Source organism: Vanellus vanellus (genome assembly GCF_965231255.1).
Source record: "Vanellus vanellus genome assembly, chromosome: 19".
In the NCBI taxonomy this organism is placed as follows: domain Eukaryota; kingdom Metazoa; phylum Chordata; class Aves; order Charadriiformes; family Charadriidae; genus Vanellus; species Vanellus vanellus.
The window spans coordinates 7,730,035-7,754,605 of record NC_138924.1 but is presented as its reverse complement, the minus strand read 5'-3'; the positions used below and the strand labels follow the sequence as shown (position 1 = coordinate 7,754,605).

Here is a 24,571-nt window from a genome sequence, read left to right as displayed (position 1 = left end):
GGAACCCCGGCACTTTACCGTCTTCCCGCTCCACATCCCTTGCGGGGAGGGGGGCCGGCCGGGCCGGGCCCGGCTCCCCCCGCAGCGTCTCGCTTCTCCTTTCCGCCGGGCGCTTCCTTTTCCGCCGGGCCGGGCCGGGCTGGGGCGGGGCGGGGGGCGGTCGCGGCGGCGCGGCTCGCTGATCGCAGGGCGGGCGCTGCCAGTCCGCCGCCTCCCCCGCGCTCAGCCGCCTCCCAGCGCCGGAGCCGCACGGCCCCAAACCAAGCGAGCGCCCAGCCCCGGCCCCGGCTCCGGCCCCGGCCCGGCCCCGCCAGCCGCCCCCCATGGAGGAGCAGCCCCACCACCACCATCATCACCATTACTACTACTACGGCCACCACCACCACCACCACCACCCCCCGCAGAGCGCCTACCTGCCGCCGCCCGACGGCCGAGCCCAGCCCAAGCCGCCGCTCCGACACGAGCACAAGCACGGCGGCCCGCAGCACCAGGAGGGGCCGAAGCGGAGAGCAGGTCGGGCCGGGCGGGCGGGTGGGTGGCGGGCCGGGGCCTGTGACCTTCGCGGGGCGGCGGCGGCGGCGGCGGGGCCCTCCTCCTCCTCCTCCTCCTCCGCCTCCTCCTCCTCCTCCCCCGGCCCGGCTGGAAGCTTCTCCGCCGCGCTGGGGCCGCTTCCTGTCCGCCATGTTGGGGCCGGCGCGGCTGAGGGAACCGCGGGGCCCACCGGCACCGCCACCGCCCGCCGGGCACGTGGGGCCGGGCCGCGCTGCCCCCGGGCCGCGCCGAGCCGCGGAGGGGTGGGGGGGGGTGGGGGGAAGGACAGACGGACGATGGGGGGGGGGGCGAGGGGCTGGTTAAAAATTGATGAACGTTAAGGAAAAAAAAAAAAAATTAAAAAAAAAAAAATCAATGAGTCAGATAAGGCGGAGGGCCCGGCCCGGCCCCGCCGGCGGGAGCGGGGAGGCGGCGCGGCCCGGGGTGGGGGGGGCGGAATTTCGGTCGCCACCTCCACGGCCGCCGCCCGTAGCCCGGGGTGGGGGGTGGGGGGTGGTCGCGCTGAGCCCGGCCGGGGGACCGGCAGCGCCGCAGAGGCGGTGGCCGCGGTAGCCCTGGGCTAGTGGGGGGGGGGGGGGGGATCTCTCTCCGGGGGGGCTGCCCGGCTGCTGTGTCTTAAAAAAAAAAAAAAAAAAATCCTATTTTGGCGGGGGGGAGCTTGCGTCTTAAAATGCCAGTGCGTGTTTACAAGAACAGCCAGGATGCAGTGCACATTTATTTTTATTATTAATTTTTTTTTCCCCTTGGAATTTCCATTTACATAACCGGGGGGGGTCGGCGGTGCCCCGATGTGCGGCCCTGGAGGGGGGGGGGGGGGGGGCGGCTCAGGCCCGCGCTAAAATAAGTTACTGAGCAAAAATAAGTTAGGCAGTGATTTCGGTGTTTGCAGGGTGCCCGGGGGGGTTAATGCGCACTTACCCCGAGACCCCTCCCTTCCCTGCCGGGAAGCGGTCTGTGAGGTGGCCAGATGCTCCTCTCACCTCTTCGTTTTGATATCTTTTTTTTTTTTAATCTTTTTTTTTTTTTTTTTTCCTTTCCTCCCCTGAATTCTGGTTGCTGCACCTCGGTGCCCAGGCCGGAGCCAGCTGTGCCAAATGTTGATTTGGAGAAAACTCAGGCAGCTGAGTTGTGAATACTTGAAAATTGGAACTAGAAACTGCTGACACACTGACTTAGTGAAGTGGATTTTGTTCTTCATTTTATTCTTTCGCTCCTCATCTGCAGTGGTCTTATGACCGCTCTTATTGTTTTGTTTCATTAACAAGTGGTGTCAGGAGTCTTGAGTCATACAAGGTCAGCTATAACACGTTACTTTTGAGCAGTCTTCCTCTGTACGTTATTCCGAAATACTTGAGTTTTAGTCCCTGCCTCAGCCGAGAATCTCATCCTACCCCTTTTCTCTGGGACGAAGTATTTACGGTTCATATTCCTAACAGCGTATTTGAAAGTTAGAGTGGAAGTTGTGGTGGTTACAGATACTTGCATGTAGTAAAATCCTTTTTGATCCCTCTCGGCGAACTCGGTTGTGGAATTTCTATAAAGATTCCTACAAGGATTCTTGTGTTCCCGGCTTGCGCAGAACTTGAGCAGTTACATCTGCCAGACATCTGAGGCTCCAGGATGTGAGAATAACAATGATTTTTTTAGTATGGCCGTTAATTTCAACAACATCGGCAACAGCAAAAACATTCTTTGTCCAGCTGGAGTTTTGCCCGCTCTCCTTCTTGGGGGACTCCCTGTGCTGTGCTGACTTTGTGCCGCCGCGGGTGAAGCCTTAGGTGGGTCAGTTGTTGCGGGAGATGGAAGTCTCTCCACCCCTGGGAAGGAGGACGGATGAGTCAGAGGAGGAGCGAGGATTGTGCTCTTCCTGGAGGAGCGGGTGCAGGAGGGAGTCCCTCTGCTCGCTCCACAGCTGGAGTGGGTTTGTTGAGCGCTCGTCCCACCTTGCAGTGGGGCGTCAGGGCTTCTCTTGGGGTGTTGTAGCTGGGGTCCACCGAAGCAGTAGGTCTCCAGCCAGAGATTTTAAAAAGAAAGGTGAGGTGACTCAGTCTGGACTGTCTTGGGCTTCCAGCTCCGCTTGGATTGCGCTCGCAAGGTTCACTTCGGAACCGTAAGGTCTAGAAGTGAACTTCAGAAGCAAAAAGGAAAGCTGAGCGTACAGCATCATCTCATGGCTTGATGAGTTGGAGTCCTCAGCAAGTGCTTTGTTTCTTGGGTCTCGAGCTGGCACCAGGTCTCCCAGGGACTCTGAAATACCAAAGTTTCTCACTGGGCAGGAGACCAGTTGCTGGTAGTGGTGGAAGGGTGCTTGTGGGGATGCGTTTCTTCCCAGTTTTATCACATTTTCAATGCTAAAGAGCACGTGTAGGGAGGTGTTGGTTGCTATCTTGAACCAAAGTGAGGAGATGCGGTCACCTGTTTTTCCCTGCACCTTCCAACTGGACATGCACATGTCTTTTTGGAAAGCTGTTTTTTAATTTATTTTTTTTTCCCCCTCCCCTCCTTTATTAGAGGTGGCGTTTGGGAAGAGGGTGGGAAGGAGGGCCGCTGGTGCTGCAGCCCTGGGAGCCGATGGAGACGATAGGAGTTGGCCCTTGATCACGGTGTGGATTCTGAGCCTCAACAAATCTTGTAGCGAAGGCAGCGCATCCCTCTGTCTTGAAGCATCCTTTTTTCCTCTGCGTGACCTGGAAATAGCAGCTGATGAAATAGCTCTCTGCTGGCCAGTGAGATACACACTGAGTACAGTATATTTTCCTGACGTAGTATCTGTATTTTCTTTTGCTTTGTTTTGTTATCTCTACCTCACCCTGTTGTATGTGAGAGTCAGTAGCTGACGGTACTTTCTGCTTAACCCTTCTTGCCGTGGGTTCCAGCAAATAAGTATGTGCGTTTGCACATCAGAGACGGGACGTTTTCCTATTTTAAAACGTCTGCTTGAGGAAACTGGATACGTTTGGGGCTGATTACAGCTTTCTGCAATCAGAAGTTTAACATTTCGCATTCTAATCCTTGCCTTTTGTTGTTCTTGGCTTTCTTCTAGGCTACGGAGAGCTAAATGGTAACGCAGGAGAAAGAGAAGTGTCGTTAAAGGGCCTGTGCTCCGATGAAACCCCCACCCCAGGATCCAGGGTACCCAATGGCAGCCAGCAGCTTGTAGACACTAACGTCGCCCCAAAGCAGACTGTGAAGGCCGGTGCTTTGGGGAAAGCTGGAATCAAACCCAAGAACTTCATTCAGAAAAATAGCATGGACAAAAAGAATGATAAGTCCTATGAAAACAAACTTAGAGAAAGCCAGTCCTCGGACAAGCCCGAGGGAGTGTCTATCCCAAACGGGGTGGTAACCAATAATTCTAGCTATATCACGAATGGCTACGTAGGCAAAGGGGCCGATAACGATGGTAGCGGCTCCGAGAGTGGATATACTACCCCTAAAAAACGGAAAGGCAGGCGCAACAGTGCCAAGGGGTGTGAGAACTTGAATCTAGTACAGGACAAAATAATGCAACAGGAGGTCAGCGCACCAACCTTAAAACAGGAACTTGAGAGTTTCAAGCCTGATTATAGTGAACAAAAGGGGAACCGAATTGAAAATACTAAGCCCATTTGGAAATACGAGGCTGGGGCTGGTGGAGCGGGCCGGGGAAAGCCTGGGCTTGGGGATGTACAGCGAAAAAACTCTGATGCCAAACCTGGGATTAGCAGCAAGAAGTTTGATGACCGGCCCAAAGGGAAGCACGCGTCGTCAGCTACGTCTAAAGAGGACTCATGGACCTTATTTAAACCACCCCCGGTTTTTCCAGTGGACAATAGCAGTGCTAAAATTGTTCCCAAAATAAGTTATGCAAGTAAAGTTAAAGAAAACCTCAACAAAGCAGCTCAAACCCCATCCGCGTCCTCTTCGTCGTCTTCGTCATCTGCCGGGGAAACTCAGGCCCAAACATCCAGTCGACTGTCCCAGGTCCCCATGTCCGCTATGAAATCTGTTACTTCTGCTAGCTTCTCCAATGGGCCCATTCTGGCAGGGACTGACGGAGGTGTCTATTCTCCGGGGACCCCGCCGCTGCTCTCCGCTGCTGCTAGTACTGTGCCGTCAACCGCCTCCGAGTCGGTACCCCAGGACACGAATACAACTTCAACGGCTCTCGAACAGAAGAAATCCAGCCTTTTCATCTACCCTTCAAATATGCAAACTGTGCTTCTGGGTACAGCGCAAGTCGATTTCCCGGCGCAGGCAAATCAGCAGAACCTGGGAGATATCTTCCAGAATCAGTGGGGCTTGTCTTTCATAAACGAGCCCAGCGCCGGACCCGAAGCTGTCGTGGGGAAATCTGCGGATAATCAGTTAATGGAAGTGACATTTCAAGGGGAATATCCTGCCGCTTTGGTTTCGCAGTGTGCTGAAATCATTCCCTCAGGAACTGAACAACCTGTGTTTCCTAAGGCTTATGAGCTGGATAAACGGACTAGCCCTCAAATTCTTAGTGCTATTCTTAAGCCTGGGACTGCTGTTGAGGGTGGTGTCTTAGCTTTGGAGTCGCACCACACAGGTGACCTACAAAAGGCAGACACCGGTAGCCAAGGTGCTTTAGTGTTTCTTTCAAAAGACTATGAAATAGAGAATCCTCTGGCCTCTCCCACGAACAATTTGCTAGCCTCCGCCAAAGAACAGAGGTACCAGAGAGGCCTAGAAAGGAAAGATAGCTGGGGTTCTTTTGACCTGAGGGCTGCTATTATATATCACACTAAAGGTAATGGCTTAACTTGCTGCCTAAGGGCGCTCTCTTCTCTTTTTTGTTCTTTTTTTTTTTTTTTTTTTTAAGTGCAATATTCTAACATGATCTATTCCTTACAGCGATTCTGGTTGTTTTAAAAATGAGCTTTTTTGCTTGCATATCTCCGGTGGCAATAACAGTTTGGGAAAGTTATTCAAGTAGTTGTTTAATTAATGTTAAGATGTATTTGTTTCCCTATTCCCGTGGACAAGCGTAAGCGATTGTTGACAGGGATGAGACTTGGCTAGTGAGTGTGGTTTATATTTTAATTCCTATGGAACAAGCAGGTCCTCCTCAGCTTCTCGGCGCTGGAAGGGGTTAAATGTGTAGGTTCATCTGCTCTGTTCCAGCTTTACCAGGTGATATTCTGTCACTGAAAAGGCTCCATAGTTTCTGCTCACACCTCTGCCACCAAAGTGTTGCAGCTTCTCCCCAGGGCAGATCAGGCCATGAAATCATGGCTTTGAAGGAAGAAAAAAAAAAAATCATTCCTATGGCTTTTCATGGTGTGATTTTTTTTTTTTTTTTTTTTTTTGAGTAACCCCCCCGCCCCACGCTTTTCCCCTGCCCTTCTTGAGTATTGTGGCAACAGCAAGACAAATCTTTGCTTATCAACTCTTCTGTAAGCTGCAGATTGAATTCTCTCGTCTTTGTAGGCCAAATCTTTCAGATGATTTTATTGCTTTCATGGAGTCCTTTGTAGTCCAGCTCCTTTTTTTTCCTGTTTTGGTTTGGGTTTTTTTTTTTTTTTTGAGACTGAAATGACTCAAACACGATACAGATGCTTTAAACTGGGAATGCAGAGAGGGAAGCCTGTGGGATGGCTTGCTTTCTGCTTTAGCCTCAGCCCCAGAAACTCAGGTCTTGCAGCAGTTCTTGGCTTTTGGTCCTGGCTCGGTGTTAACAGGAGCCAAACTCTGTGTTTTGGAACTGTGTTACTTACCTACCCCTGAGGAACACAGGGGCAGTTCCTTCTTTATTCCCCCCCTCTCCCTGCATCCCCCTACGCTGAAGGGAGAAAGGCGATCGTTTTTTGTTTACTGTTCCACATAAGTACCTGGATAACATCTTGCTTCCCTCTGCAGAGGGATTGGTATTTGGTTGGCATTGGCAAATTTGCTGTGTTTTGACCCACTGCAAAGTTCTTAAATTACCCGTTCACAAACTCTCTGTGTAGCATACAGAAACTTAGATGTCTTCCTTTAGTAATAGCAAGCCCAGTCATTTAAAAGTAATAACTCTGAATATTTTTTTCAGGTCATCTCGCTCTCATGATGTTAACATCTTAAGCTCTAGTATTCGTGAGAACAGCGTTCATCAATTGATTTTATCTGGGTCCTCTACCCAGTCTGTTCCACTATTAAAGCAGGCTTTCCGCTCTCATTTCGGGTGCCTGCTGGCAGCCTAAATCTCAGTTGCCCATAAGAAAATGGGGGTACCAGAAGGCATAGCATGGTCTTAAGTTTGCAAGTATTCCCAACGCTTAAGGTGGTCTCTCTTTGGTTTTGTCAGCCTGAACTTTCTTGTAGAAAAGCAACCCTGCACAGCCGCAGGGAGACTCATCAGCTCTCCCTTTCTCACTAGCTGTGTGAAAGAGACCCCAGTAAAACAATAGTAACAACAGGAAAATAAAGAACACTCCCTTCCCATGGCCTCTTAAGGAGGTGTTAACTTCAAAGCCTGGCTGCCTTGAATTCTTCGGAACAGAGGAGTTAATTACATTCGGGGGCAAGAATGGACACCTAAAGCACTCTGTAAAATACTGGTTTCTGCTCGCTCTTCTGTGAATGGGCTGGCTTTGAGCATCCCTAGCGAGCACCCTTGTGATGCCCTGGGGAAACACGTTCCTGCCCCACCACTCCTTATTTTTTCAAGCTGGATCTGCGCCAACTTCAAGGTGTTAGTTAGGGGTAAAAGATAGCGGATGTTTCTAATCAGTGTTGTCATTAATACAGTGAGAGGGGTGCTCCAAACAGCTTGAGCTTGTCTTTCTCCTACTTAGTCTTCAGATGCTGTTGCTGGTTTTACAAAGATGGGTCCAGGTCTTGGCGCATGTCCTCTGTGATGCTGTTGGGTGTTGGGTTTGCTGTGTGCATTCAGGTCCATCGGGGTGAGCTGGGCTAAGGGGTGTTGGGAGGAATGGTGCCTTCCTCTGCCCCACACAGGTGACAAAACGCCGTCCCCTCTTCATGGCCCTGATCCTGCAGCTGGAGCCCGGCGGGTGAGCTCCTGTGGCACAGCAAAGCATCTAGAAAACGCAGCTGCCGGGGGGTGTGTGCAGGACAGCAGTGCAGCAGTTAATTCCCACACCATTCTCTCTGTTTATCTTGGGCTGTTTTCCTGAGGTCCTACTCCTCGCCAACCGGTTCCTCTGCAATAGGAAAGGAACAATTTCACTCGCTTATATCTCACAAGCTGCCTTCCCCTCCTCCCCGCTCGGGGGAGGTTTGCCTGGGCCAATGTGAGGGTGTCCTCGGCCGCTGGATCCTCAGGTTGTTTGGTTTTGATTTCGAGAGGAGAGTGAACTTCTCCCTCTTCAGATTGATCTGTTTGCTTTTGAGCAAAGTCTCAATCGTTTGATCTTCAAATCTGCCCTGCCTCTGGGGTTATGGACACAAAGGGAACCGATTGCAGGGCCAGGGCGGGGGTGAGCGTGGAGCACTGGTGGGGTCCCTGTCCCAAACTCCTCCCTGTGCAGTAGTTCAGGGTAAACTACCCATGGTGCGAGGATGGCGCTCTGGGTGTTGCAGTGAGGACCGGGCTGTAGCGTAGCATCATAGAGTGGTTTGCGTTGGAAGGGATCTTGAAGATCACCGAGTTCCAACCCCCCTGCCCTGGGCAGGGACACCTCCCACCAGCCCAGGTTGCTCCAAGCCCCGTCCAACCGGGCCTTGAACACCTCCAGGGATGGGGCAGCCACAGCTTCTTGGGGCAACCTGCACCAGGGGCTCACCGCCCTCAGACTGAAAAACTTCTTCCTGATATCTAATCTAAACCTACCTTCTTCCAGTTTGAAACCATTCCCCCTCATCCTATCACTCCATGCCCTTGTAAAAAGTCCCTCCCCAGCTCTCCTGTAGCCTCTTTAGGTACTGGAAGGCCGTAATAAGGTCTCCCCGGAGCCTTCTCTTCTCCAGGCTGAACAGCCCCAACTCTCTCAGCCTGTCCTTACAGCAGAGGGGCTCCAGCCCTCACAACGTCTTCATGGCCCTCCTCTGGACCTACTGCAACAGATCCATCTCTTTCCTACGTTAGGGGCTGCAGAACTGGACACAGTACCTTCAGGTGGGGGTCTCAGTAGAGTAGAGGGGCAGAATCATCTCCCTAATGAGCGTGAGCCGTTTCAGTGCTTCGACCGGTCTGTAGCCAGCTTGCACCGTTGTTTGTGCTCCTCGCTTCTGTAGCTGTGATCAGGTTGTGCGGATCCTCGTCTTGGACTGAGTAAGCCTTCAGCTTCAGCAAACTGGGCTTTCCTGTGCCCGGTGACTGCAAGGGGCGTTATAGGTTGTAATTGCTTCACAGAGTCCCTGGGGAAGGATGGATGGAGGGGGTAGGACACAGGCTCTGGGGGTAGGGCTCGCTCTGGCACAGTAATCCTGTTCAAACCACTGCAGCGCCCTGCGTGGCGGCAGGGCTGTGCTGGGGTGTAAGGCTGGGTGGCTGCGGAGTGGAGCCAGGTCCTGGTGGAGGACGCTGTGCTCGTTTGCGCGTGCCCGGATTGCTTTTTCCCCAGAAGTCGGGGCGCTGGGAGTGTGCTGGCAAGGCTGACGATGTGCTCTCCTGTTCTTCTCTTGGATGCTTTTTGTGCAGGTTTCCTCTGTGCCCCTGCTCCGTGCCTTGCTTTTTATTTTTTTTTTCCCCTTTTAAAGGGCAGAAGGACTCCCATGATCATCTGATCTGCTTGACTGTAAAACACGATCCTTCAACGTGGCTGCCTTCATTGACAGGCCGTGCCGCTCAGGGTTTGTGACGGTGCCTTGAGACGCTCGGGGGTGACATACCTGATTTAGCAAGGTAGATGTGATTCGGTTGAGCATTGGTGGGCCTATGGTTTGTGTGGTTGGAGTCAGGGACGGTAGCTCAGCACGGGAGACTGGAAAGACCAGGAAGGAGTGATGCTCTCGCCTGGGGGCATTGTCGCTACCTAGGCTAGAAATGAACCTCTGCCTCTGTGTGGCATTGCCAAAATCCTCATCTTTTGGACACAAAACTGGTCCTCACAGTTGTTTTTTTTTTTTTACGGTGCTTCAAAAGAGGAGGGTGGGTATATCTCAGCTTTACTTCTATTGAAATCAGTATCTTCGTACTGCTTCAGTGGTCCTTTTAAAGACAGCTGGATGAAACATTTCATATCGGAGTAATTGTCAACGCTTTGCAGAATTTCAGCGTGTTTGGGCAGTTGCAGTCTTCCAGGCCGGGCTGTCTGTCGCTAACACCGCGCTTTATGTCAAGCGTTGTGGTGGGAAGCTCAGGAGTTTGCTTGTTCTTAGCTAAAAAGCAAATAGGCGAGGTTTCCAGTTTAGCTGCGCGGTAGCAAAGACCACGTAGGTGGAGGAGAGGAAACTGCAGCGTTTTCCCTCTTCTCTCTTGCCCCGAAGTTTCTGCCTGTGCTGCTGCTTTGTTCCTTCTCGGCGTCTCTGCTCGCATGAAGAAGCAGAAGAGCAGCATGGAAAATAGAGCGAGGCGGCGTGGCCCAGCCAGGAGTGGCGTTCGCCGCAATGGTGAACTGGGTCAGAAGAAAAAGCAGAGCTGTGAATTCAGCATTTTTCATCCTTTACATCAGGAGAGGGGAGAAAAACAAGAAGGGGGGGGGGAAAAAAAGCGCCTTGGTTTCCCATCCCCCTTGGTGGGAAGGGGTTAGATGTCAGTCTGTTGCTTATGGTCTTGTGGGGCCGAAGCTGATTTAATTCTCCTTCAACTCTCTGCTTTTTACAGTTGTCACGATGCGTACAGTGTATTCGGTACAGCGGTGAGTCTCCACGGCATTGAATTTTTAGTCTTTGCTTTGTTTCCGAGGCAATCCCCCAACTTAATCAATGTGTCCTGCAAAAGGAAACAGAAAAATCAGACCAGAAAGGTCCCTCTTTGTTATTTTTCTTCCAGCTTTTCATTTAAGGGACAATTGTCAGTTTATACATTAGATTTATAAGAACAAAGAACTAGTACCGTGGCATTGTGCAGGCACTTGTGTTTGCAAGGGCGGCCTCTCCAGCAAGGAAAATGTGTGTAAAAGTGCCTGTCTTAACAAGTTATCACAGAAAGACTTCTTTCCCCTCCAAGGTTATGTACCAGTCCTGCTATAAAGTTTATTGACCTATGAAGAATCTCACTGCAATTCCTGAGTGTGGCTTAGTGTGTTCCTGACATCAAAGCCTTCCTCCGCCAACTCTTTGTTTTGGTGATAGTCCCCAGAAAAAGTGGTTCCTCTCCCTGGAGCTCGTTAGGGGGATGTGGCTGGGGCTCTCTGCCCTGGGCGGTTCCTCAGCAAACTGCGAGCCGGAGGGCGATGGAGAGGGCAGCTAATTATAACAAAAAAAAAATCCTGGGAAACGTGAGGTTGGAAAGGGCGCAGGAGGTGACCCAGTTCTGCCCCTGGCTCGGAGCAGGGCTGGCTTTGACACCGGGTTGTGCAAAGGTTTGTTGGTGACATTTTGTCCAGCTGGGTTGGAGTTTGCTGAGAAGGAAGCGTGCCATTTCCCCGGCCGCATCTCCTCTCTTGGAAACAGTGGCCCCTGTCTGTTGGTCAGGTCTTGACCACCTTCCGCTTTGGAAAGCGGCGGTACAAGGTTTTGGGTCAGAATCCGAGAGAGGTGGACTCGGCCTCATGGTGAGGATACTCCTTTTCCCCTGCAGGGGTGAGCGATGGCGAGAGTCCTTGCTTGAACTCACCCTGGAAGCTTTATCCAGGGAAAGCAGGCTCAATAACAGAGCTTCTTGAGCCCAAGGAAGGAGTTTTGGGGCCGCTTACATGACCAGCTCATGGGCGCTGCCTTCTCCTCCAGCGTGGCTCCCTGTGCTTACTGCTGTGGTTAGCTGGGCCAGGGCTTGTGCAGCGGTGGCTCTGCCGACCGCCAGGTCGGTCACTGAGGTCTGTCCAACCACTGTTGCTCATCACAGCATCTCAAGATCATCTTAGGTGACCACAGCCTGTAACCGATCCAGAACAGGAGGAAAACTCACTCTAATGTATTACCAGATAAAGCAGAATAAATCATAAATTCCATCTTAAGATTGAAGGAAAACCTCTTTTTCTTCGTAGTTTTGTGTCGCAGTTAGCCCAAGACTTATTTTTTTTCTTCTGTGAAGTTATTTCAGTTGGTAAACGTGCGTAACCTGTGCTATCCCGTATCGGTGTGCTGCTGGCCAGGTAGAGAGAGGGGAGGACCTTGCTCTTGCTCTTCAGATGGTGGGTGATATTCAGTAACGGTGGGTATCGCAGCCAGTTTGCTGATGGTCTTTGTTTTTGTAGCTCTGTCAGGCTGAGCATCAGCCAGCCAATGTCTCCAGGTGTTTGGGGTTTACAGGACACTGTACACCACCCTCTCTCCTACCTCTTTCTGAGGAAAAAGGAAGACTGAAGTCCGAAAAGGTTAGAGGGTTTGGCTGTTGGTTTGTTAGGGTATTTCGAAATAGAATTTTGACCACTTGGAAGCTTTTTGGTGCGTTTTTTCTATCTTATCGTCAGGTGCATCTTCATATGAGCAGTTCACGCTCTCGTGGCGTCCGATGAAGTTAGGACCAAATGGAAGTGCCAAGGAAAGCGTGGTCTGTTGCTCAGAGATAGAATAGCAGCGCTCAGCCTCTGCCCTGTATTTTATGCTCTTAACGTCGCTCTGATGCGGAGGAGCCAACAACTTGAGAGTAGTTCTCTGTGCCCTGCCTTTGGGGAAAGCTGTTAAAATAGCTGATGTTCGTTTAGCCGTTAGGAGACGACGCAGCTGACTTCACTGAATGGAAAACTAGCTCCGTGGGAGGTAATTTTAGTAGCTGGTTCGTTTTACTTCTGGGGAATCTGCATCTGGCGGATGAGGGAGGTAGTCCCTCGCTGGGCTGCCTACGTCCCCGGGGGCGTTAGAGGCTGGTTACTATTCCCAAAGCACTTCGGGCTCCCCCGATGAAAATGCAAAGTCTTGCTGTTGTTATCAGGACACAAAAATAACAGACCTCGTAAAATTTTGTCGGGGCCTTCCTTACAAAAGACTTTAATTGTGCAGAGAGGAGTGACGATACTTATTTGCGTGCAATTTCCTGCCCCGGGGAGCTTGAGATTGCAGTGGACAAAGGACAGATGAGGTTGGAGAAGGTACGTGAACGTGCAAGCGATGTGATGAGGTGACACATGGCACACGTTGTGCAGAGGCCACGAGTTCTGTAGGGTTTTCCCTTCTTCCTTTCCCATGCCGGTGAGTTTACTTATTGCCTTGTTTTGTGCTTTACTGCACACACCGTGTAACTTCCTAATCCAGTGCCGTTCTCCATTCTTAGCCCCTACCGAGGTCCTGTCACCTTCACTTCTTTCAAGTCTTTCTTCTGCCAGATTGGTCTTGCAGGTTGGGTCCCTATACTCCTTTTCTGTAATTTTGTCTCTTAAACTTGGGCGCAGGGTACAGTTAGTGTCTTCGTAAGTATTCTAGCTCACAAAATTCCAACTTGATGGTGGTTAAATGTAGTTATTTTCAACAGGTCTCTAAAGACGGGGCTTAATTTTTGGGATATTTTAAAGGGAAGAGCCTCCCGTTTCTTAAAGTGAATGAAAAGAGCATTTAACTTTGCTGTTATTTCTTAGGTAAACAAAAGCACGTGCTCTTGCAGCAGGAATTGGGGAGGGTTTGTTTGCCTTTAAGCCCGCAAGTGCGTCGCAGAGGCGAATTGGGGAAAGAGCTGCCGGCCCAGCAGGGCAGCCGGGTGTGCGGAGCGTCGCACCTTGTTCTGGGGTGACCCGTTGGCGGCAGTGCGGCGGTGGCGGTAGCGGAGTCGCCTCTGCGTGGTGCGCTGCAGCAGGGGCAGGCTGCGAGCCCTCAGAAACTCGCGTTGTCCGGCCGTGCTGATTTCGCCCGCGCAAAGCGTCAGCTGGTAAAAAGCATCCTCTCTCCAGGCTGCTTGTTGAGGCTGTAACGTGTGAAGCGGGAGTTGGAATAGCAAACCCCCGAGTTAGAGCGTGATTTGTAGGAGCGGAGAATGGCAGCCACGTTTCTGATGCTCAGTTCGGCCGTTTCGCCCGTACAACCACGTTACAGCCACCCCTCTGCCTCCGATCGCTGGATCGTTCACGTCAAATTCGTGCGGTCCTGTGGGTTGGGGCTGTGCTGCTGGGCTGGATGGGGCTGTGCTGCTGGGCTGGACGGGGCTGTGCTGTGTCCGAAAGCCTCAGCACAACTGCAGCGGTGTCGTGCCACACTCGGAAGACTGAAACGTGGTTGGAGTTGTCTCTAATGGCAGTATAAATCCGCATCATAATAATAATAATAACAATCTTCTCATTTTGCCTCCACAGAAATGGAATCGGTTTGGAATTTGCAGAAGCAAGGTAAGGATACTGGAAAGAATGAATTAAGCAAATTGCCCTCTCCGTTGGGACGGGTGTTGAGAGCAGGTTGTCTCGGTGTCCAGAGATGCCCAAGTGTCTGCTGTTGGGTTGTAGTCGGGGTTTATCTGTGGTTTGGATCACTGAAGTCAGGACAGTAAGCGTTACTGTAATGGGGGGGGGCGCAGAGAGAAGCAGAGTCACTAAAAGAGCAATAAAAACAGTGACAAATTAGATTTAACGAGTCTTCTTGTTGCATATACAGTAATTGCTTTCCATTTCTGTCGTTGGGTGTCACACCCAAGAAGAAGTTTTAAATTCTGGTGTATCCCCACACTCCGGCTGTGCAGATGTCCCGTGTCAGCCTGTGGGGTGAGCGGTCAGCGGAGAGCTGCTGCCGCCCGGGGTCGTGCCGTGGGGCGCAGGCGTAGGGTCCGCCGGGGCTCCCGAGCGCGTTTGCGGGAGGTGGGGGACACGGGGGGGTCCTAAGGAAAGGTTTGTTAACGGCCGAGTTCTATGCAGATCTCTTCTGAATATCGTCAGCCACAGGTCCTGAAAGTCGCTTGTTTGAAAACTCAGGATTTTTCTTTCTTTCTTTCCAGATCCCAAAAGGATAATCACTTACGATGAAGCCATGGATCGCCCGGATCAATGAAGGTAGCAAGACGAGACTGCCTGTTATAACCTTTCTGCAGCATTTGTGCTGTCCGTGGGGGACAAAAGGCTTTTATGCTCCTTCTAAATCTTCAGTGCAGCAGAGGAACCGTAACTAGAATCACAGGATAATATATACAAATATATATATAGTTATTTAAAAATGGCAACTGAAAGTAATTAGACTTCTTAAGGAATCTGAAAATTTATTTCAACGAGACTACACACGTGATTATTTAATCTCCGGTACTGAATAGATTTTTTTGAGTTTTTTTTTGTTTTGTTTTGTTTTTGTTTAAAGAGTGAATGCAAGTGATTAACGAATACAGACTCGATTTACAAGCCCGGTTCTAAAGTTCCTGCTGTCGTCTGCATGGGCAACAGCAACCCACTGGAGAGGCATTTCCACTTGACAAGGTTTCTGTTTCTTGTTCTGTGACTGTAGTGACACACTAATCACAGGGAAATCAGGATGATTCACCATCCTTCATCTCCCCTTTCCCCTCCACCTCCCCTATTTGGTTTTGCTTTTTTTTTTTCCCCCTCTGTTTTCCATTGAATGCTGGAGAAACGCCCGCCTTGAAGTTTGCAGAGCTTTTTTTTTTTTTTTCTTTTTTTTTTTTTTTCTCCAAGAGAGTTATAATCCGCATGTTTTGCCAGGAGTAAAAGCAGCCAATCCTATGCTGGGGATATTGTCTTAAAAGCGTCATTCTTCTGGGGGAGAGATGGTAATACTGCAGTTCTAGGATGCATGGTGAAGTCACACAGTTGACCTGGCTCCGGTTACCCGTTGGACTGTTATTGCAACTGAAGAGTTCTTACATTTTAAAAGACAACATGCAAAAATAAGCAATCTGTTTAGGCATTTAATATGGGAAAAAAAAAAAAAAAAAAAAGACAAAACCCCACTGTTCCCACAGTTTAATGCCATTGTATTACTGGGAGCAAAAAAAAAAAAAAAGTATCTTCTGCTTCAACTGTAGGTGCTTCATATTTGCTCTGTCTGTGTCCTAACACTAGATGTGCTGGATTTTTTTCCCATTTTCATTGGAAAACTGAAGAGGATTGAGTTCTGCTAACTTTCACCCTTCTTGAATTATTTTTTTCTCTTAAAAAAAAAATCAAAAGAAAAAAAAAAGGAAAAAAGGAGGAAAAAATAGAAAAAAAATATATAGAAAAATGGGAATTTGAATCCTTTTCAATTTGTCCATGGAACGCCAATGGTTGGGCTTCCCGCACCTGCCCGTTGGGAATGCTCTTTTATATTTTAATTCAGTCTGTGTATGTCTGGGCTCTGCTTCTAAATCTCTCTTAATAAAAATATATTTTATTACAAAAATGGAGGACTTAGGAATGAAAATAATAATTTAAAAATTAAAAAAAAATATATATATATAAAAAAATCCCAAGGAAAGGAAAGCTTCCTAGCGGTGGTAGAGAAGGCTGAGCAGACCGCAGGCTCCGGCTGTGTAACCCGCTCTGTCCCATTGCAGCTCGTGTAGCGCCTCCAAATCATCTTGGGGTTGGGTAGTTTTTCTGGGTTGGTGTTTTTTTTTTTTGTTGTTTGTTTTAAATGGTGGAAAGTTCACAGGGTCCAGTGCAAGAGTGAGCAATGAATGAAGCAAAAACGGGTTTTCTGACCCACCCAAGCTCCACGTGCACCCAGAGTTCATCGTGGGTGTTTGTGGCTGAATACTGCCTAATACACGTCTGGGCATCGAGGTGAGCAGCAGTTGGTGTCTCCTAAAATTAGACTGGACCCTATGGGGCATTACAGGAAGCAGATAAGCCCAAAACTTTTGCCTACCCCTCGTGGTTAGATTTATCCACTTTTTTCTATTTTTTTTTTTTTTTTTTTTTGGTTAACAAGGAGTACGTAGCATGCGGGTTTTTTTAATTGTTTTTATTTTAACAAGATCGTTCCTGAACGAGATGCTTAGGTTCATGGTGGGACAATGAAACTTAATTCTGTACCTTTTGTAAGATTGCTAGCTTTCTGCCACGCTTAGTTTTAAAAGTTTGACTCTGGATTGCCTACTCCATTTTATGTATAAAATACTATATAGTATAATACCGTAGTGTAATACTATATAGTAATGGTGTATGGTATCAATCCGGGTTCAGAAACGTGCGGTTGGCCAGTCGCAAATACTTCTGTTTCACCTATAACCTGTACCACCACCTTCGCGGGTGCGTGTAACTTTCAGATGTATAACATGTTTACAGATGTGCCCGACATCTAGTCCTCCGACGTTCCTATTTTTAATTCTGTTGAGTCTCCCAACTGCTTGCCAAAAGTCGGAATCGCCTCCAGCTCCGCTGCGGAAGAGCTGGGGCGTTCCTGAGCTTTAAAGTGTTGAACAAACTGGACGGTGGGACTGGGAAAAATTAAGGTGGAAGAAATGTTCTTTTTTTTTTATTATTAATTATTATTAATTTTCAAAAAGTTGAAGGCCAATAGCAAAGTTTCCAGTTTGTTTTACTGGCTTTAAGGCTCTGCTGTGTATTTATTTGCCTTGTGTAGTCACTTGTCGCCTTAAGGGCTGGGTTCCATTAAAAAAAAAAAAAAAAAAAAAAAAAAAAGAGAGACAAAAAAAAAAAAAGACAAAAACAAAAAAAAAAGACAAAAACCTGTTTTGCTTACCTGCGGTCTGCGCTGTCCTCGTCCCCCCACCCCCCCCAGATCGGCGCTCGGGGCTGGAGCGATGAAGAAGCTGAACAGCACTAACCCGTGCCGAGTCTGACCCTTCCCCGTTAGCAACATCCCGGTCTTGCGGAATACCGGAGGACCTTCATCTTGGCCTAGTCCGGTCCCTCTTCTAAATAGCGAAAGAAGCCCTGAACGGAACGCGGTTCCACTCATGGGTTGGGTTGGGTTTCCCCCCCCCCCCACCCCCCCCCCATGTTCGTCCCTGCTGCTTTTCCTCGCTGCGCCCGGCCCCTCGCCGCCCGTACCCATCCAGAAACCCCCTCTGCTGTGCTTCTGACCATCCTCTCTTCAAGTGTCTCTCTGTCCGTCTCCCTGAGCTCCGCGGCGTGTGCTCAGCGCTAAGCAAGTTAGGAAATCCTCTCTCTGAGCTCCTGTAGCTCCGGCTCGCCGGCGCAGGCGGTATTTCTGGGATAGACTATTGCCTAGAGCCAGGCAGGACCGTGGAAGAAACTTCCTCGTGCCGTGGTGTAACTCGCCCCGTCGCTACCTGCAGTCCTCCCGAAGTCCTCACACAATTCTTTACTGAGCACTTATTAAAAATATCTTAAGATTTAATCTGTTTTCTGATTATTTTTGTGTAAACTTATAAAAAAAAAAAAAAGAAAAAAAAAAAACCTTGAGATTGAGCTGTGACTAATTTAGCACATTTAAATAATGCTAAGGTGTTATAAGTCTCATGTTTTGGGGTTTTTTTTGTTTGTTTGTTTTTGTTTTCGTTTGACTCAGAGTATTAGTACTGTAGCATAAACCAAATACAGCCCGGGAAGGGGTGCAGCAGCCTTCTCTCCCGGGTCTGCACCCGAGGGTGTCAGTGCGTGCGTGCCGGCGGGGGGCGAGGAGCTGGCGGCGCGCGCGCGGGCGCCTTACTCGCCCACGGAGAGCGAGCGCGTATTTATTTGTGCCATTGTTTTCATTACACTGAGTAAAGTTTTAAAACAAAACCCCTTAAAGACGTGTAGTATCGGAAAGTGGCACTAAGGGTGAAATCGCGACCTATTTTTTTATTAGCTATGAAGATACTAATTCAGGTTAAGGCTTCTCTCCCCGTTTCTGTTCCCGTCGTGGGTCCGATGAGTCCCTTTCCTCCGGTTCCTTTGCCAGGCTTTATTTATTGGAGAAAGGATTCCTGCACGGGCAGGGGCTGTCTCCTTTCTCCTCCTCTGGTCTTTCCCCACCGCTCCTCCTCTGCCGGCAGGTCCCCTCGGGTCTCTCTCGTCCAGGGTCTCGTGCAACGCAGGCTGGAGCGCGTACCTCTGCTCTGCTCTCTCTCTGGTGGATCTGGCAGTGTTTTCTCCACTCCATGAGATGATTTAAAAGCTGCTCCGTGTTCCCGGTGACGGTGGTTTGGGGACCTTCAGTCTCTCTGCTCCCTCCGCCCGCCCGGTGCATTGGCAACGCGGTGGCTTTCGAGGTTTGGTTGGAATTTGGTTTTGGTTTAAACCCACCTCCGTTGTCCACGAAACCTGGTTCTGATGTTAGAAATCTCTCGTCTCTCTGACGGTGCGCGTGTAGCTCCGGGGCACGGTTTCTGTCGCTAACCCACTTCAAACCATCGCCTTCTCCGAACCGTAAATCCTGCTGTTTGCCTTTCGTAGCTGCCGTGAGCTTCTCTGAAACGTGGAAGAAAACACCCAGTTCTCGTTCGATTGGGAGCGCGCCGGCTGTTCGGCGGCTGGGAGCGGGCGGCGGGGTGGACTGGGTAGCTAAAGCAAAAGGAAAATCGCTTCGTGCTTGGGGAGAAAAAAGAGAAAAAGAGAGATAGGAGTTGTCCTCTCAGTTGCGTGTGTAATTAGTGCTTTTCACCTTCAAGAGGGTGTTACTGGAGCACGATGTTGTCCTTTCCAGAAGCGGCCAGTGGGTGACTTCAGGGACACCTGGGAGCGATGGCATTCACGGGCGTCATTCGGGATTGCTGGTAGTTTTCCTGCGCATTCGGGTTTTTTTGCTCTTGGTTCAGCAGTTTCAGTACATGGCTGTGGTGTCCGAAGCTTTCAGGAGTCTTGTCCCTAGAAGATTTTTCTGTACGTACGTCCATAGTGATTTGTGTTCCTTACAGAGGCTGTTTACGAGGGAGATGGTCGAGGTCAGGAGGGGAGAGAACGAGGCTACACCTGATTTAAAGCTGCTACACGTTTTCACCCCGGTGCGTAAGGCAGGCGGAGGGCGAGGGCTGGAGGAGCGCTAGCGCGGTGGAGTCGCCGAAGAAGCCGCAGTAATTTTTAGCTTCGGCCACCGCGAGAGCGTTTTTTCCACGCGAGAAAGCTCTGGCGCGAGCGGTCGCGTCGCAGGAACCGGGTTTGGTGCGAAGGAGCAGCAGAGGTGGGTCTGCGCTGCCGGACGCGCTGCCTCGCAGAGATTACAGAGCTTTAGACATTTGCACAATCCGTGTGACGCCACGGGGTCATGGCCGGCTTCCGCGCGTCCTGCTCGAGGTCCCCGAACGTGGCATCGCTCAGCAGCGAGGCGCCGAAGCGGCCGACGTCTGGGGAGGTACGAGAGAGCTCCGCGGTGGCCCTGCGCTCGGGGCGCGCGAGCCTCGGGGCGCGGCGGGGGGTGTCGGGGAGCGAAAGTCATCCTTGTGCTTTTCCCAGGGGATGCTGAGCTGTATTTATCTTGACTGTTAATCAGAAAGCTTCATGTAACGCGTCCGGAGCTCTAAAGCCATTTTGTAAGATAGCAGTATCCCTTTTCTACAGCCTTATTAATGAGTATCTTTAAAAAGAAGAAAAAAATAGTTCATTTCTTTCTGTGGTATGAAACTTGTGTACTGCGAACATATGAACGTTTAGCAAAAATACAACTTACAGTTTTCTTAAAAAAAACGACAAAAAAAAACACCACCAAAAAAAAAAAACCAACCAACCTGTCTGCTTTCCATACGGTCTTTCCTCAGGTGCTAAATAAGGGTTCCAAAAACGGATACTGCTTTAGGAGTTTCTGCTTTATTCTTAAAATACATATTTTTTTGCTTAGGTGTTGTAAAGATATTTTAACAAGAATGTTTTTTTAATGTAAATAAGATTGTGTCTTTAATTTTTGTTTTATCTCCTTTTTGTCTATATTGAATAGTCTAATTGTCATTTTATCCTTTTGAGAAGGACCCTCTTATGACCTTCCTTGAAGACATTTCATTTAAGTGTTTTGCTGCATTTAAGAATGAATCTACAACCGTTCATTGTCTTGGATTAATGCTGCTGCTGCTATAAGTAACCCTGAAAATCAAGAATGTGTAATGCACTTTTTTTTTTTTTTTTTTTTTTTTTTCCACACGACCATGTAGTTCCTCCGCGGATCGTCGAACCCTCCTGTAACACAGCCACTAACTCTGCGGGTAGCGCGGGAACTGGGGGAGCCGGGGTGTAGGCGAGGGGTGTACCTGATTTTGGTGCTGACCTACGGGAATTTCTATGCAAACGCAAGCAAAGGAGAACTCTTAACTTGAGAGAACACTGTGCATTTTTATTTTGTTTTTTTATTTTTTTTTCCTCTCCTTCCTTTTCTCAAGCTGCTATTGGAAGGGTAGTGCAAATCCCTGAGGTTTTCAGCTTCTCCTTCCTCGATGGCTGGTGGTGCAGGAAAGATGCCCGAGTAACTCGTAAGGTAGAAAAAAAAAAAAATCTCAATCAACTAGTGTCTCGTCTCCGGTTTTAATATTTTTGTTTTCTATTTGAACCTGTCTTTGGAAGGAAATTGCTCATCTCTGCGAAAAGATCTTTTCAATGCTTTATCTCAATGTGAAGTTAACCAGCAGTATTAAGGATTGCGTGGCCCCGGCCGTGGGGAGCGGTGGGCTCCTTCTCCAGGTGCCCGGACTCGGATGTTTTCCAAGAAAAAATGCGATGCCAGGCCATCTGCCCAGGCGGGAAAGCTGGGGGAGTAGTGGAAGGAGGTCTGGCTGCATCGAGGGGCGGCCGCGGGGCACGGGCAGGTCCAGAACCTCTCGGTTTTGTGGTTCCCAGCTGGACCAGCGCCGGGGGGTGCGTGCCGTGCAGGAGGAGTTTACTGGAGGGGGGAAAAGGGAATTTACTTGACTACTTAGAGAAGATCCTTTAGGAAAATATAAAGTACCTCTGTAAAGTGAGGGAAGAGTAAGGAAGGTCAAAAGTCGTGTAGGAAAAACACTCGGGGATTACAACTGCCTGGAAAATAGTACATAAATAGCATAGGCCAGAACTCTCTGCCTGTGTAATTAGTTTATTTGGCATCATTTTTAATTTTTTTTTTAGCCAGCGTTTGCTCTTTTACACACACACACGCGCGCGTGCGTGCGCGTGTGTGCGTACATCTGACTAAATGTGCCTTGCGTGTGTGCGTAGTCTTGCTGAAGAGAGTTTGTCGTGGTGCGCGAGCTGCGGGGACGTGGCGTGGGACGGCCGGGCTCCGGGCTGGCAGCACGATGACCGTGCCCCATCTACAGTCGAGGGTTCGTCACTGTCCCCGGTGACGCATCGGACCGAAACGAGACTTGGACTGGAGCCTGCGCGGTGGCTGTCTTACAGTTTGGGGACGATGTCCTGTGGGGTGGCACCTTTCCTAACGCGAGCCATTTTCTGTGACTTTAGGGGGGAATTTGGGAGGGGGGGGGGGTAGAAAGAGAAGCTGCTTTGCTGTTCTCCTGCGGACAAACCCAAGCGTTGCCTGCAAAGTGAAAACACGCAAAGGTCTGGAACCGGCTTTGCTCTGGAGTTCGGGCTCTCTGCGGCACCGGGGACCCCGTTACCCGGGGGGGTTATTCCCCTTCCAGGCTGTGGTTCTTGTAACTGTGGGGTTTTTCAGTTTTTTCTTTTGTAAAGGAGAAGTCAACACGCCTTGCTGACAGTTAACGACATAGAAATGCTTATGTTTGCAGTCAGTGGCTCAGAACACGAAGCCGTGCAATTCTTGTTTCTTCATCTCTCTCCCGACTCACTCGCCCCAACGTGTGATTTCTGTCCGAGTCTTTCCGTACTTCTGCCACTGTAAATGTGAAAGCTTGCTTGCATTATTTTTTAGAAATGCATTTTGCACACTCGGGTTTCGCTGAAGCTCCGTGAAAAGGTTAGTTTGAAGCAGATGAATAAAGCTATGCACATGTTTTGAAAGTTTAATTTGTGTCTCATTACCAGAAGTGACTTATCTGCCCTCTTTTGCATTCCTGTGCTGTCATTGCCTGCATTAACTTCACCATCTCGGAGGGTATGATGTAAGGTGACAGTTCTTTGCTGACAGCTGTAGCAGAAAACTGGCGCTTCTTGATTTTTTTAGTAGCCTCTCTCTCTCCTTTGCTTTCTCTGTATCTCTCTGTATAGCTATATAAATATATATATTATTTTTTTATTTTAAAGAGCCTACTTTAGTAACTGAATTGGAGGGAGCGGGGTGTGCTGGCGTGTGTTTCAGGTACACTTCGTGCTGTCGGATGAACGAGTGCCCTTTTTTTTTCTCTGGTTGAGAGCACAGCGGTGGTACCTGCCGGCATCCTGCCGGAGCAGCTTTGAGGAGGGGATGGAGATCGCTCAGCCGCGGTGCAGGCCGGTGCCGTGAGCAAAGTTGAGGCTTCTAATGACAAAATTAACCGAAGAGAAACCCGACCGTCGCGTATTCCCACTGTGTGGCAGGAGGGACAGGCTTCCTTGCTCTCCGCGCCGCAGGGGCTGTAGTCCGTGGCCGGCTGGAGCGAAGAGTGGGCTCCCGCCGGTCTGCAGGGCGAGAGCTTTATTTTGGGTTTGTTTTCATGAGTTGGGCGCGTTGGGTTGCAGGTACCACCTTTGGAAACTTGTTGTTTAGCCCAGAGCCTTTGTGCAGGAGAATCGGGATTTTGTGGTGGGAGAAGGACCCTGACAGCTTTCTCCCCACGTTCCCTTCGCCATGGCAGAAATTTGTACTAACTTGACAGCTTTTTTTCATACAGAACAGGGCTGCTTTTCTATCTACCATCACACGTGTACTTACACACCTTCAGTGGCTTGCGAGCCTCTGAAGGTCCTCAACTTGTTTACTGGGGGGACGGATGCCCCTCTCTCCCCCCTTCCCTGAATATTTCAGTGTTAAGGGCGGTGCGAAACACAACCGCGCGCTTCGACTCCGAGCTGGGGCTGGAGCCGTCTCCTCTCCTGCCCTCCCCCTCCACCCCCGTCGATAAGTTCTCATTTCGTTTGGTTTCCTGGTGTGTATTAAAATCGCTGCGAGGGGTTGTGCTCTACCTGCTCAGGAGCTGAATTACCTCTGACCTGCGGAGAGGGGCAGCCCCTCTTTGTTGTCAATGTTGTAGTGTGCGACCACACGGATGGATAAAGGTAGTCTTTGTTTTCTTCTTCCCCCTCCCCGGTATTTTCCGATTAGGTTAATGCACTCTGTGTGCCCAGCTGGAAAAGTGTAGGCGTTTTTCCCGGTCGTGAGAGGGTGGCTAGAAGAGTTAGTGTAATACCTGCTGTAGCTGTGTCTGGCGCAGCCCCTTGCGCTGGTATGGGTGATGTCACGGACTGTAAGGATAGGTAATGTCCATGAGCTGTAATGGCATGATGTATCTTTACCAATGATGTCATACTTCACACTAAATGTTTAAAAAAAGAAAAAAAAAAAGTAACCTGAAATTTTGTTTATTCTGCACCAACAGGTCTTCAAAATTTATCCAAATTTTATTATTTTATCAGGAAAAAAAAAAGAAATTTGTGTAGATCGAATACGTTAAGACAGACAATAAGTGATGTAAATTGTTGAATAAAAATTTTAAAGTTTGTGGGTGTCAGTGTGAGTTTCTTTTTTGCGTTCTCCAGGAGCATCCCTTGGCCCCCGGGGATGCTGCGTGGCTGACGACTCGACTTTGGGTCCCTCAGGCCTGATGGCGCTCGGCCACACAGCCTGCAGCAGCGCGGCACACGCGGCTCTGCGCGCCTGGGTCCCCGGCGCTGGTGTGGCGTGGAGGGGTGGGGGGCCGGGAGCGCAGTGTCCTTCACCTTGACTGAGGAAGGGGAGGGCAGGGAGGAAAGGGAAGCCACAGAGCTGCAGCGACCAAGGATTTGGCTGCTGTGTTTCTGCGTGCGAGACAGTCGGGGGATGAACTTGGCTTGGTGTGAGCCACTCTGGGCTTCAGTCCTGCTTAGACTGGGCAGGGAAGAGTCTGGTCACTGCTACTGGGATGGAGATGTGCAACTTCAATCCCAATCACGCAACAGCAAACAATAACCAAGCTGGTTTATCTTTTTCTTTCAGTCACATTTATTGGCAATTGTGGCAGTTGGTACTGTTCGGGACTGTTGTCCCATAAGCAGTTGCAGTACAAGAAGGGGTGGTTATTTCGGGAGGGGAGTATTAGCACCAAAAGGGAGCTGGTGAGCTTTAGAAACCTTGCAGAGATGTACTGGAAGGTGGGGAG

At 49.8% G+C, this 24,571-nt stretch overlaps 1 protein-coding gene across 1 annotated transcript; it reads left to right on the top strand.

Moving 5' to 3' along the window:
- Nucleotides 1-240: 240 nt before the first annotated feature.
- On the top strand, nucleotides 241-5,403 carry NUFIP2 (nuclear FMR1 interacting protein 2). The gene is made up of 2 exons (XM_082493155.1): nucleotides 241-513; nucleotides 3,596-5,403. Exons 1-2 carry the CDS (start codon nucleotides 324-326, stop codon nucleotides 5,374-5,376), a joined length of 1,971 nt encoding a protein of 656 aa, XP_082349281.1. The 5' UTR covers nucleotides 241-323; the 3' UTR covers nucleotides 5,377-5,403.
- The last annotated feature ends 19,168 nt before the right edge of the window (nucleotides 5,404-24,571 follow it).

Excerpts from the sequence above, each read along its gene's own strand:
- NUFIP2 (XM_082493155.1), top strand. The coding sequence starts at position 324 with ATGGAGGAGCAGCCCCACCACCACCATCATCACCATTACTACTACTAC. Across the intron at positions 514-3,595 it reads GGGGCCGAAGCGGAGAGCAG|GCTACGGAGAGCTAAATGGT; the intron begins GTCGGGCCGGGC and ends GCTTTCTTCTAG.